The sequence below is a fragment of the Aptenodytes forsteri genome, unplaced genomic scaffold (genome assembly GCF_000699145.1).
Source record: "Aptenodytes forsteri isolate BGI_AS27 unplaced genomic scaffold, ASM69914v1 Scaffold736, whole genome shotgun sequence".
Lineage (NCBI taxonomy): Eukaryota > Metazoa > Chordata > Aves > Sphenisciformes > Spheniscidae > Aptenodytes > Aptenodytes forsteri.
In genome coordinates this window covers 363,096-377,064 of record NW_008794754.1, presented here as the reverse complement: position 1 = coordinate 377,064, position 13,969 = coordinate 363,096, and the positions used below count along the sequence as shown (strand labels likewise).

General features: G+C 38.3%; 1 protein-coding gene across 1 annotated transcript; it reads left to right on the top strand.

The window, feature by feature from the left end:
• The first annotated feature begins 10,530 nt into the window (after positions 1-10,530).
• CCR6 (C-C motif chemokine receptor 6) lies at positions 10,531-12,571 on the top strand. The gene is made up of 2 exons (XM_019470749.1): positions 10,531-10,539; positions 11,425-12,571. The coding sequence occupies exons 1-2, from the start codon at positions 10,531-10,533 to the stop codon at positions 12,508-12,510; spliced, it is 1,095 nt and encodes a 364-aa protein (XP_019326294.1). The 3' UTR covers positions 12,511-12,571.
• Positions 12,572-13,969: the final 1,398 nt, after the last annotated feature.

Sequence of the window (13,969 nt, the reverse complement as noted above, 5' to 3'; positions counted from 1 at the left end):
AAGATAATTTAAACATGTGCTTGATTATCTTGCTGATCCACATCTGACCATAGAGAGGATCCGTAATTAGGACACAATTTCCTTCCTACACCAGTCTGCACAAGTGGCATCTCAGTGGTGACTGTTTAGGAACAGTAATTCCCGCTGTGCAGAAGCCCTGGAAGGAGATTTTCCTCCTTGCAGAGCAATCTCTTGTGGTAGTTTTTCTCTGGGTTGCCTCAGAACATTGGTGTGGTTAGTGGTTACAGCCTGCACTATGGTGTAGAAGTAAAATGAGGGAGTCATTGTCTCCTTGAAGTGGCCAGCCAACCCCTCCAATTTGTCTTTATGATTGGGAAAATCACAGTCCATGAGCTGAAAAGCAAATACTGCATCTTGGTCCACACAGGAGGAAAGAAATTTTCTTTGAGCTGTATCCAGCCAATGCAGGGACTGCATATTGTGCAGACACAATTTCAAATTTCATTCTTCCATTTCAGCATTTGTGGTTTTAGGTGGGAGCCAGGATCCCAGATGCCTTAAAATTTCCATACTAAACAACCAATTGCATGATTAGGTATATATAAGCACCTTTCAAACTATCTTTTAGCTCTTACTCAGGCCATGAAGGCCACTGCTGTGGAAAGAGAGGTGATTGGGGCATTCCATGGTGTGGGTCTCTGGTAAAAACAGTCATATAAAGAAAGTACAACTCTAAAAAGAAATCAGGTCAATGAATTCAACATACTCAGGTTGAAATGTCAGTGCTTGGGAGTATAGACTGATGACAGGCTTTGAGAAACTACTTTGGTAGTTATTTCAATGAGACATGAAACAGAGAGTGAGAGACTGAGCGAGCAAGAAAAAAAACATTACCACAACGGGTATGGTCTGACTACAGCATCAAAAACATAGAAATTATGTCAGCGACTGCATATTTAACTCTGCTTGTCTCTTTGCCTTGTGTTTGCAGCATTTCTGATATGGAAACTCACTTGTCCTCTACAGCCTAATGTAAATTAGTCATATATTGGCAGGCAATTCAGCAGAACTTTCTTGCAGGGGACTATTTACTTCAGAAGGCAGCAGTTATTTGGAAATATATTGCAATATTTTGTCTTCTTTGTAGTGATACATTTCACTAAAAAATATTAGATCCACTTTAGCAAGAATCTGGTTTTAAGCCTTTCAGCATAGCTGCTGTGTTAAGCTTGATGAGCATAATGCTTGATAAGCATAATGACATATTGTGTAAGTGTTGCAGTAACATGGGCTTGGTTTCATGGATTCATTGACCCAGATGGGATCAAAGAATGTTGTAATAGGTACTTCTGGTATGTAAATCTCCACTGGGAAGGGGAGACGCAGGAATGAAGCCACTTTCCCCCTCCATGACCTCAGAAAGGACATTTACGATGAAAGCAATCTCTTCCCACTGAGGAAAAGAAAACGTCTGGGTGGTGCACAGCTGTATGCAAAGCGTTGCGCAGGTGGTGGGGAATAAGGGATGGGACTCGTGTTATACTTTCTTCCTTGGGATTTCAGGAACAAACGTATATTTTCTGGTCTATATAACAGTTTCCTGTGGGCAGAGAAAGTAGATAAATGAGATTACGAGCACCTGACATCTTCATTCAATTGCCCCCTTGGCACTACAAGGGTTGTATCATTCTGTTCATCACTGTAAAGGTTCATTACTTCTGGCATAACCTTGGGAGATGCTTTCACCAGAAATGGTTCTTACACCACTTTAAGATAAGCAGCTGAAGGGCAATAGTAAGAAACAGACCAAATACAACATAATTCAGGTAAAAGTTCTTAAATTAAAGGAGTATAACTGATAGGAAATTGTCTGCTCAAGTTGTTTCTTAATGGAAAAAAGCATGATTTCAATAAACCAGATTTTTCCTTCAGAATGCCTTTAGCTATCCCAGAAACATTTTGATGAAAAATTGAAATGTGTTAATTGAAAATGCTGCTCTTAATGTCTCATGGGAGTTGTTCCTTATGAATTCCAATCCTTTTCCTGTCTAGGCTTCTGTGAGACCTTAGACCATGGAATAACATTACTCATCGCCTACTTTCTCTATCCAAAGCTGGGAAACAGTCTGACTGGTAAGCTCAGACTACCAAAGAGAATAAAAGCATAAACAACCGTATAATAACTCACCTGTGCATCTTGCTGCTTTTTCTAAACTGGCATTTTTGCTATACAAACTTCCATCAAAAATCCAACAATTTTTGGTTTAAAACTTTGGTTTTCATTTTCTCCAAGAAAATAAAATATTTTTAACCAGCTTTTCTGAAGCCAATGATTATCAATGGGAGGATGCACTTACTGTTCTTTATGCTTCTTTCTGGAAGCCAGGACAGCTAGGAGCTAGGCTGGTTCTAAGAAGTGATGCTGCAGTGAAGCAGAGGAGTACTCTGAGTATGACTGTGCTCCTCCTTCAGAAATTCCATGTTCAGTCTGAGAAGAAATTAGCTCTGAATCTTTACCATTTTCACATGACCAGGAAACTGTTTCCCATCAATTTTTTTTCAGTCTCCCTCCATGTTCAAATTAAATAGCAAGTGCATTGGTGGAAGAAAACTGATGGACTGTGAGGTTTTACAAATGCAGTCATATGTCCTGGGCTGAAGGCGAGCACTAAACACTGATTATGCAGTCCCTCTCCTTCCCAAGTGCTCTGTTTGCAACCCTTACCCATTTAATCTCCTGAGCCCTATTTGCTCCCGTGGCAAAAACCCCTGTAGAAGGCCTTAGGAGGGCTCTGTCTTCTCTAACTGGTTTGACAGAGGTGATCAAGTAATTAAAACATTGATGGCTGCCAGTCAATGTGGGATGGATGTCAGTGCTGGGATCATGTTATTTCAAGTCCCTGACACCTCATAATGCCTGAGGAGGGCTGTGTCTGACACAAGGGGGCAGATCGAATCGGGTGAGAGTGAGGCTGAAAATGTGAACAAAAAAGGTCAAAGGGGAAGCAAGTAAGTGGTGCTACAAAATGTAATGCTGGAGAGAAATTATGAAGATGACAAGAGATGGAAATAAGACAAATGTAGAAAAGCTGAACAAAGAAAGAGGAAGAAATAGGAAGAACAAAAAACTAAATACAGAAATACCAAAACCAGAAAAAGCATGTTTGACAGGGAGTGATAAGCCAGATGCAAACAAAAGAAGGAAAGTTTGAAAGAATTAATAAAAAAAAATATTTTGACAATATAGGATGGTAATGTTAAAAAAAATTAACTAGGTAATGTAAACAACCTGAATGTAAATATATAGTTTACATTTTGTAGTCCGAAAGAATGATGGAGAGACCAGAACCTCAGCTGATGGCTAGATTTTTGAATCAGATTAGACTGATCTAAATTTAACTGAATGAACATTAAAGCAGGATGGAACAGCGTGGGGGGTGTGTGCTGCCTTTCTTTTAGAATTAAAAAACCCCAACATCCTGAGTCATTCCAGAAGAAACATGTGGATTCTGGAATAACTCAGATGGTGGTTTTATTTTCCTTATCTTTCAATATTTGCTTTCCTTAATTAGTGGTGGCAGAAAACTAACATGTGGTGAGATTTGAGAAACCACAATAACCATATTAGCTAAATGAGAGTAGATTTCCTTTCAGAGCTCTAACATATGAACGAAAACTAACTACATGTGGGGGCTTCATTTGCATAACATGCAGATTTTCAAACAGTAGTGTTAAAAAGAAAAAAAACCTTTCCACTTGCCACAGCATGAAGGTGAAGCACCAAGCGACTGCAAGGAAGGCTGTCTGGGCTTTGCAACTGGGTCAAAAGAAAACGTGTTGAGAAGGTAAGTTGGATTAGTTACCTTGTATTAACTTTGGCATTCACCTACATGGTGAATTCTTCACCTTCTGAAAGACTGTTATTCATGCTCAATATTGAATATAGTGCAGACTAAAAGCATGATAAACATTTAAATTGGAAAACACCTGAATACGGAACAAGATGAGCAATATTTTTTGTAATGGATAAGCTAAAATTCTGATTTATCTTTTAATTAACCATTAAAATTCTGATTTATCTTTTAATGACTCTCATTCCATGAAATAGTATTGATAAATTCAGCTGCTTCACAGGCTAATCTGTCAGTATTCCAAAAGTAGGTTGTTGTCTGAGAGAGACGCTGGAAGCTGTTACTAGCAGCAGAAGTGCTTGTTTGAGTATGGACTACAGTCATCATGGACTTGGTCGGTGATTTGAAGTCACATCCATTTTTGTAATACGGAGGGAATTTCTACTTCTGTTACTCATTGTTTGCTGCTTACGTGACTGCCATGGGCTAGGTTTGCCTTTGTGTAATGAAGTTTGCTTTGCAAGACGCAGATCCGTCTCTTCAGTCCCAGAGTTATGAGAAAGAAGCACTTAAAAGGCCCGCAGTGAAATGGCCCACGATGAAATATCAGCAAATTCCTTTACCAACACAGAACGTGCTCCTACTCTGAATTTGCTGTTTTTAACAGGATTTGAGCCCATGTTTCAAAATGTCAGACATTGTGAGCGGGAATCAGTGGTTTGCTTCAGACAGCATTTAGACAGAAAGTCAGTTCTCCGTAAACAGGATCTAGGCTGTCATATATAACTACGTTATTACAAAAAGTATACGCACCTCAGCTTATCAACAGTAAATGTACTATTCCTTGCAGCACTTGAGGGACAGGAGATTTAAAAATGAAGCTTGTATTTTCTTTCCAAGAAAGTCCAGAAAATACCTTATGAGCCTCATCTGAAGCCCAAATCAAGTTAATGAGATGATTTCCATTACTACATTTTGACATGCGAATAACAGCAAATTAGCAAAACAGTACAAAGATGTAGTTACAAAAAAAAAAAAAAAAAAAAAAAAAAAAAAAAAAAAAAAAAAAAAAAAAAAAAAAAAAAAAAAAAAAAAAAAAAAAAAAAAAAAAAAAAAAAAAAAAAAAAAAAAAAAAAGCCCCTCTTAGCAAAAGTTAAAAGGGTGGCCTGAAAACTTGTGAAGTTTTAATGACGGAAATTGTTATGAATTATGAAATAAACAATACAGTGAAAAGTACTTCACTATTGTGATTAAGGATGTCTTGAAAGATTCACAAGGTCTGGGCACCTTGCCAATCATCTTGATGTGGAAAACCAAAATACAGTGCAGTTGTTTAGCACCTTCCACCACATTGTTGCTCATGCGCCCTCCCCACTCACACCCCTGCCTCTGTGCTGCCCTCTCACATTGACCAACAGCTCAGCTCTCCTTGCTCATCTTCACAGGCCAATTAAAACACAGGTGTCCTTCAGCAACTGCTGCAAGTCACTAAATGTGGACTGCTTCTGACAGTTAAGATACATCGCTGAGCATGGTGGCTGCTAAGAATACAAGAACTGTCCCACAGACCAAAGGCCCGTTCAGTGCCATGTCCTACTTGTGAAAATGGCCAGATGCAGACACCTGGGGAGAAGAACATCTGCCTCATGACTTGTTCTTTGATATCCTTGCAGCTTTCAGGAATCTATCTTTTGACCATTGCTGCACCCTGGCCCTCTAACTGCAGATGCTAGTTTGATTTATCAATAGAATTTTAAAACGGAGATAATCTTTGTCGCCTGCTACAATAGTTTCTCTTGGCTTTCTATCTTTACCTCTTCTTCCCTGCACTGAAACTCACGCATCTTCTTTCCTCCATGTAACTGGACTTTACCAAACCGTATTTCAAATGCTCAACTACTTTATGGATTTAATCATAACCTTCCACAGATCTGTGGTGACAGGGAATGGTTTAGTCCAAACAGCAATAAGAAGGCCAATTTAATCTTATACTGAGCCCATTGAAGTTATTTGAATCACAATCCAGATAGATTTTTTTGCTTTGTATGCATCAAACAGTGAAGATTACTTTTCAGCAGTAACAATTAAAACATGTAGGCACTGTGTCCGCATACGCACACACATATAGGAAAAAACGAGACTCGCGTTTCAGGGTTTTTAAGTATCTCTGTGTTGTTCTATGCAAATATGTTGGGATTTTGTCATAGCTGAAGTCAAGGTCTTGGATCCTGTGAAAATCAGCCATTGAGAAAATGAAATGTGCCTGCTTAAATGATTATGAAACATTACGACATGATACTTTAAATCTACCAAGTCACATTTTGACACTATGCAGTGTTTTTGTTTCATTTACTGGGTGTGGTTAGCGGAAAGCAGCACCATACTTAAGCTGCTAGGGAGCCACTGCTATTGTGATATGCTCAGTTTTGAAAAAAAGACAAGCGTGACATGTATCATCCTGCATTTCTTTAAGTCCAGCGTTCTATTAATTTATTCGTATCTTACAAGGCTGCCTGTATTAATGCCTTCTGGCGTCTCTTATGAGATCACAAGCTGCAACTGAATGTTCACACACACAATTTCTAAAATAAATAAGTTTGAAGGGTTTTTTTACTAGTTTTTGTTTTCCCTGCTAATGCAAACATCTAAGTTGTCATCAGAAACTAAGGTCTGGAAAAGAAACGTTTACAGCTTTTAAAGTTCAGGAATCATAAGATGAAATATTTTCATGTCTAGTTCCAACTAACTTTAACAACAGACCTGAACAGCATGCACACAAACAGCAAATGTTTGTGCCAAACAAGCAAATACAATTGCATTTTCCTTCTTTACCTGGGCATTTGCATATTTTGTGTTAGCAGTTCAGGCAAAACATTGGGATAATGTGCACCTTGGCATATACCAGATTATTATTTTTTCTTCAGAAAACAGCTATTATTCAATTCAGTAATCAACACGTCTCAGTTTTGCAGTTCTACTGTAAGTGATTTGTTGATTTAAATGATTAATGATTAAACTGCTCGTTTGCATGACATTAAGTGCACCCTTTGCAAAAGTAGGCCATCATTCAGGATGTATTCTGAGCACAGTGACAACTAACACCCTACTTTTTATGATTCTAATGCTACCTTGATTATTTAAAAAATAATATCTTTGCATAGGTAGCCTAATTAGTAAATGACTTGGCTCCAGCTTGCGTGTTTCCAGCACAGATAAGGTTAAATATTTTCCTTTACGTAAAAAAAGCAGATTATTGTTATTACTTGTTAGGAGGAAGTGGTGATTATTTCAATTTAACTCTGTACCTTTAACTAATGTTGTTATTTCTTGTTTTTCAAATTAAAGTGTATTCCTGTTGAGGCTGATGGTAAATGTGCTTGAGGCAGCCACAAAAGAATGTAACAGAATCACACATCCTCTTTCACCTTATCTTCAGACAATTTTCAAATCTGGTAAGTACTAAAATAAAATAGGTAATCTATATTGTATGTATGTGTGATGAATGTATTAAACCGAACACATAAGTAGGAGTGTACTTACAATGGTGGGCAATGCTTAAAAAATACTTATTGATTCCCTCCAAGTACTGAGAATTTTTTTCCTTACAGAAATCTTTCTTTTTCCTGAGGTCTTTCTTTATCCATTGCCTTTTGCTTGTATAATTCAAGTAATGTATTCATATGGAAGATTGTAGTCTAGTCTTACTTTTGAGTACTCACATATTGCTTTCATAGTGAAAAGAAATATGATAATGTGGATAAAGTGGAAAAATAGTAAGCTAAAAAATGCAAGGCTTATATATTTAATATTCAGAACATAAGTATGTTTGTGTGCACATGCATAGACATGTGTCCATATGTAGTATATAAACAATGTTAGAACACACCTCCCCTTATACATATGGAAATTTATTTTTTATAATTACCTAATACATTAATGCTAAATAAAGCCATAAATATGCAGATTATAAATTATGAAGGTGCCTATTGAAAGACTTAGAAAGATTTAAATTGAAAAGAAAATTGTGTTTATAGGAGTTCTGATTCAACTTCCTTTGCAGCCAGTGCATCTTCTTAATAACTTCAGTGAATGTTGTTTCAAATTCAGAAAAAGATATCAGCTCAAGAGATTTAAATCAGGTCCTAAATCTGATCTTTGCAATTCTGGTTTCAGTTTGAGTCCTTCTCTACTGATCTTGTACCAATGATCCTCAAGAAGCTTTTGCTGGACAGTGGACGTCCTTTTCTGAATAAATGTGTGGCTGGTGGTGCCCTTGTGAATTCCGGTAGCATCAGGGAGAGTACACAGCTCTCCCGTGATGAGTAGTTGTTGTTCCTTACAGGCTTTCTGCTGAGCTCTTCTGAGGACTAGAGAGCCCTTCTTCAGTGTTAATCTGAAGAGATCTCCTTTCTTAGCCCTCCTTGCAGGCTGTAGGAAACACCTGTGCTCCCTTTCTTCTAAATGCCTTCACCTTGTCTTCTTCCTTCTACGCATTATACTAATGTTTGAGAGTGGCTTTGGCTAAGTGGAATGAAGAGTGACTGTTTTACAGAGAATATACGCTGTCAGGCTCTCTTTGTATTTTTTAACCATGTATGTCCTAGAAAGATATGAATGACAGATACCTAGAAAGGTATTTTTCTTGCAACAATAAAATAACAGTTTCAAAAATAACAACCTTAGCAGGTACCCCTTTAGTGCTGTCTAACTGAAGAGTTGCTGTAGTTGCAACCAAGTGCAAACGGTAATAGAAACACCAAGCAAGGGCGTGAGTGTCTGGCTGGGTGGGGTCAGAGGAGGGTAAAGCAGCAGATGGAGACTAGAGTTGCTCGAAGATGGGCTAGGGGACCACAGCCCCAGATGAACTGTACAACTTACCTGCTTGCCTTATACATCTTTGCACTTCTGAGAGACACTTTAAATTGTTTAAAGCTTGCTTCAGAAGGTGTTCAAGTGCTTTCAGGCTGTCATATTCCTGCAGCTTCTAAAAATCAGCTTTGAAAAGCCAGCAGAGGAAGCTGGAGAGGTGGTTAAAGATTCATTTAGAGGGCAGGAAAGCCAGAGAAGCTGTGATGCTTAAGCAGCATCATACAGTACGGGTCTTTACCCATCTGCAGCGCTCTGTCACGAGCCAGCCTCCCCACATGAGTCATAGAGAGTCTCATCGTCATTATGCTTTTGCAGAGTGTTCAGCCCTTTCCCTCCCCCAACTTCCTAGTTATATCTGGACTGCATCTGCTCCACTTTTACAGGTTATCTCTCTCTCTTTTTCAAAATTCAGGTAATTCCCAAACAGGAAGGATTTGTTTATCTAGAGTTAAAGTTGACCCATGTGCGCTTCCTATTTAGCAGCACAACTACCAAAAAGCAGAGAAACTCTGGACAAAACTGCCATTCACAGCCTTAGCAAACATGGGACCTCATGTCATCCAGTCCCTGCAATTACTGCATTGCTGGTATATGCCGTTCTCACAGAGCAGCTAATGGAAAGAAGAGGAGGACTGAACTCATGCAGGGAAATGCTGAGGAACTAAATCTCCTGCCTGGGGGTTCCTGTGTGAGGTTAAACAAGTCATTTAAGCCCAGCTTTGCATATGTGGCCACCAATGGCATGTTCCCCATTTCCCCATCTATCTGTGACTTTAGACTCTGTGGTCTGATTAGCAGAAGTCTGAGCCTTGCTACGACGAGAGTCAGTGGATTTAATCCTTTACATAACTGAAGTCCTTCATAATGTTAAGCACTCTTAAAAGTGATGTTAGGGGGGACAGGTGTCTCAAACTGAACATCTCAAGTGGATGCTTACTGTAATGACTCAGTGCTCAGGTTCCTTCTCTGTAAAGTAAAGGTAATAATACCTCCTCACCACAGGGTGTTGTGCAAATTAATTAATTATCATTTGTAAAATACTTAGGTATCACAGTGATAAAGAAAATAAATTATTTTCATGGAGTGCAGTCTATAACACAAAGATCTGCGCACTGAACAAAGACAAAACAACACTAGTAGTCAGTCTGTTCATATGTGGTGTATTATCCTTTGCACTATAAGAAGCAATTATCCCGGCACTCTTAATTTACCTCACTGCTGTAATAAAAAAGGGCAAGTAAAGTGATGTTAAAAGTGCTGAGACACACTGATAAAATAACAGAGTTAAAAAAAAAATTAAAGAGCCATATTACTGTTATGGAGAATACTACGGTAATGCTGTTTATTTGTTCTGTATTTCCCTCAATACACCGATTGCTATTGTCATACAGAATTTCTGAAAATAAAATTTAATTTACTCTAACTTCTTGTGGTGCAAAGTCAGTGTGAAGTACATATTCTTATTTACTCTAACTTCTTGTGGTGCAAAGTCAGTGTGAAGTAAGTTTCACATATTCTTATATATCATTTATTAGCTCTATGACTAAAGATTCCATATGTAAGATTGTGCTCTTAATGATACTGGTGTAAACCATCCACTTTCCACAGCTGCACATTGTGCCACAGAGATGTGTGATTTGTTGAGATGCTCCTGTGTATTGTTGATATAGTTGAAGTGACGAGATTCTTCTTTGAATAAATGTTTTATATCCGATTGTGTTTTTCTACTTGTTCACATTTCTTGTGCGGGTTTCCCAATCCAATCTACTTTATCTTTTTTTCAGAAATTCTTGGGAAAGCATTTTGAAGTTCTTCTCATATTTTTCTTTCTGAGACGTGTACTGCCAAAATGAATTTTGTAAGTACTTAATTGATAAACTATATTAGTACCTCAATAAAGCAATGAATCTGGAAGTCCCAGCTCTTTGAGGCTGCTGGTCGAAATGCCCTAATCTCAGGAGTGATTAGCTGAAGAGATGTTTCTGACAGCAGTTCACTGTCAAAGCACACTCTTTATTGGGTTTGCACTTTCCTAATGCAACTACAGGTTTGGTGTCTGTGGTGCAGATAACTGTGTCTCTGGCTAGCCATCCTGGATTACCTGTCTAGTTGAGTGGAGAGAAGTAATCATTTTTGGGCTTGATTTAGCCAAGCTACGTTAGTATGAAATGTATAACATGCTAGAAAGGCCTGTTCCCCTCCCTTGACGGTAAAGGAAGTCTAGACCTCTACTTCAAATTCAGACTTTTACACTGTAGAGTCTTCTGTGACAGCAGACTAATCCTTTCTGCATAATGTATTTAAGGATGGAAACCTTTGGGCCATCCAAAAAGATTATCTCCATGGTCATATTTTAATTAAGATTTTATTAAATTCTCTAGTTAGTTCTTACAAATCTCCTCTGCACTGTTAAACACATTTTTAATTGGGGTGTGTGGTGGGTGGAAACTGTGTAAAACATATAACGTTGGAGGAAACAACAGTGCTGTGGACTATCTTGAGATGAATCTGATAGAGACTTGAAGCTGAGATGTGGGAAGGACTGGACAGAATTATTACGGTTATCATAAGGGAAATGTCATTTCCATTTCAAATCGGCAAGCCATATAATACTTGCATACTAATTTTCGAAAGATTTCCAAAGTACCTTGTATTTGTATGACTTTGTTATCTATCATCTTTCTACTATATAGAAATTAGAGATTAACACCTATGTGTTAACTGGTGATTTTCTTTTTTACAGACAGAGACTCGTACCACAGATTATCCATATTATTTAGACTATGCTTCTCTAATCACAGAACCTTGTTCTAAGTTGGAAGTCAGGAACTTCACAAAAGCATTTCTGCCAGTTGTGTATTCTTTGATTTGTATCATCGGCCTAGTTGGTAACATCTTTGTAGTGATGACCTTTGCTTTATATGAAAGAACCAAGTCCATGACGGATGTGTACCTCTTCAACATGGCCATAGCAGACATACTGTTTGTTCTCACTCTCCCACTGTGGGCAGTGAATTATGCTGCTGACGAATGGATTTTTGGTGATTTCCTTTGCAAAATGACCAGAGGTATCTATGCAATCAACTTCAGCTGTGGCATGCTGCTTTTGGCCTTTATCAGCGTGGACCGGTACATTGCTATTGTACAGGCAACAAAGTCATTTAAACTCAGGGCAAGAACGCTCGCATATAGTAAACTCATTTGTTTGGTCGTGTGGGTATCATCAATTTTAATATCTAGTTCCTCTTTTCTATACAATGAAAGTTACAGCTTCTCCACCAATGAAACCAAAAAGATTTGCGATCACAGGTTTGACAGAACGTCTGAAGGCACGATGCTGAAATCACTGCTGCTGTGTCTACAAGTTGGATTTGGATTTTTTGTACCTTTCATATTCATGATTTTTTGCTATACGTTCATTGTCAAATCCTTACAACAAGCTCAGAATTCCAAAAGAAACAAAGCAATCCGTGTGATCGTATTAATTGTAGCTGTTTTCCTAGTTTGCCAGATACCTTATAACATTGTTCTTCTTGTGACAGCCATAAATATGGGCAAGATAGACAAATCTTGTGACAATGACAAGATAATGGCCTATGCAAAATACATCACTGAAGCCATAGCATTTTTACACTGTTGTGTGAACCCTGTGCTCTATGCATTTATTGGAGTGAAGTTCAGAAGTTATTTTGTGAAGATAATGAAGGACCTATGGTGCATGAGATACAAGAAATGTAATAAACGTGGTTCAAGGACAAACTCTGATATTTATCATTCAAGACAGACTAGTGAAATTCTGACTGACAATGCATCTTCTTTTACTATATAATACAATTTAAACAACATTATTACTGAAGGACTCTTCTCACCGAGCAACCCAAACCAGTGTCACTGTGCCTGTGACGGCAAGTCATTTGGGCTTCTCTGCACCTCTAAGGGAGCTCCCATGATCTACAACTCCCTTCAGGAAAATAATTAAGATAAAAGAGTAACACTGTCCTGTGGAAAACTGAAATCTTATTCACCTCTCTTAACATTCACGCTCTTCTAAAGTGCATTCCTTAGAATTATCAGGAAAGTGAAGTTTACAGAGGAACCCTCCTTGTTTTCTAAGAAAAATTGCATCTCATCTGTCCTACATCACTGAAATATCCCAAAAGTACTAAGTAAATGAGTCAGGTTATGTCCAGGTTCATTCTACTTACATTTAGCTTGTTTCTGTTAATTACTTCTACCTGGAAATCCTATTTAAGTGTGGGTCTCCACTGTGCTTTTGTTGCAGACAGGTCACTGTGATAATACTAACCTAAAGAGATTGCATTTTGAGCAAAGCACGGCAAGGAAAGCAAACAGAGACATGAAGAAAGAAGCTCAAGGCTGCTGGCATAGCTGGGCTTGGGTGTTAGATCTCGTAAATCTTTGCCCAGTTCTACATTCCACCTGCTCATCGGGAATTGCTTACACCAAAGCTGAGACTGGTCAAAGCCAACAGTGACATGTCTACTAAAGAGAATATTAGAAAAAAATAAAATTATTAATTAAAGAGAACACTGAAATATCCACAGAAAGGTTTCCTGAGATCTCCTGAGATCATGTTTTGAATAGGGAACGGAGCTTTGCTTGAGAGGTTCTTCTCTTCATTTGGCACAGGATTCAGGTGCTGGAATCCATCAAAGCTGATCATCTGGTGAACGTCTCCTTGTGAAAAGTTGTTTCTTTCTAGCTGAAATTCACACTCCGCTTTTTAGAAGGCAACAAACTGTACAGAACTGCAATTATTCCAACACTTTTTGTTGGAACTTGATTGGTGACAAAACATGATGCATTTCTTGGTAGTTAGCTACCATTAACAAAGTTTCCTTAGGAATGGATTTACTAGCACAAATACACATATATGAAATTTACTCTATTAGCTTCAGAAATTATTAGGGACTATATCTAAAAATAAGACCAGAATCTGACTTAATCCAGCCAGAATTTTTACTGAGTTAGTCAGTATTTGACTCACTATGAATATAGGAATATTTATAATAAATGCAATTAGTTTTTCCCAGGCATGACTTTTCAGCAAACCCTCAGTGGATCTTCTGCTCATTGAGCGAGCTTCACCACACTGTAGCAGTCATGGTGGGATGGCGAGGTAGACAGGAGCAGGAGGGCAGAGGGACAGGATGGAGGAGAGGAGCACCACTGCTACCTGTTTGCAGACTGCTGAAGTACATACCAGTCCTCTGCAGTTCTGCTGCAACGTGAGCAGAAGCCATGGCAGTCTCTAGATTTGCAGTTTG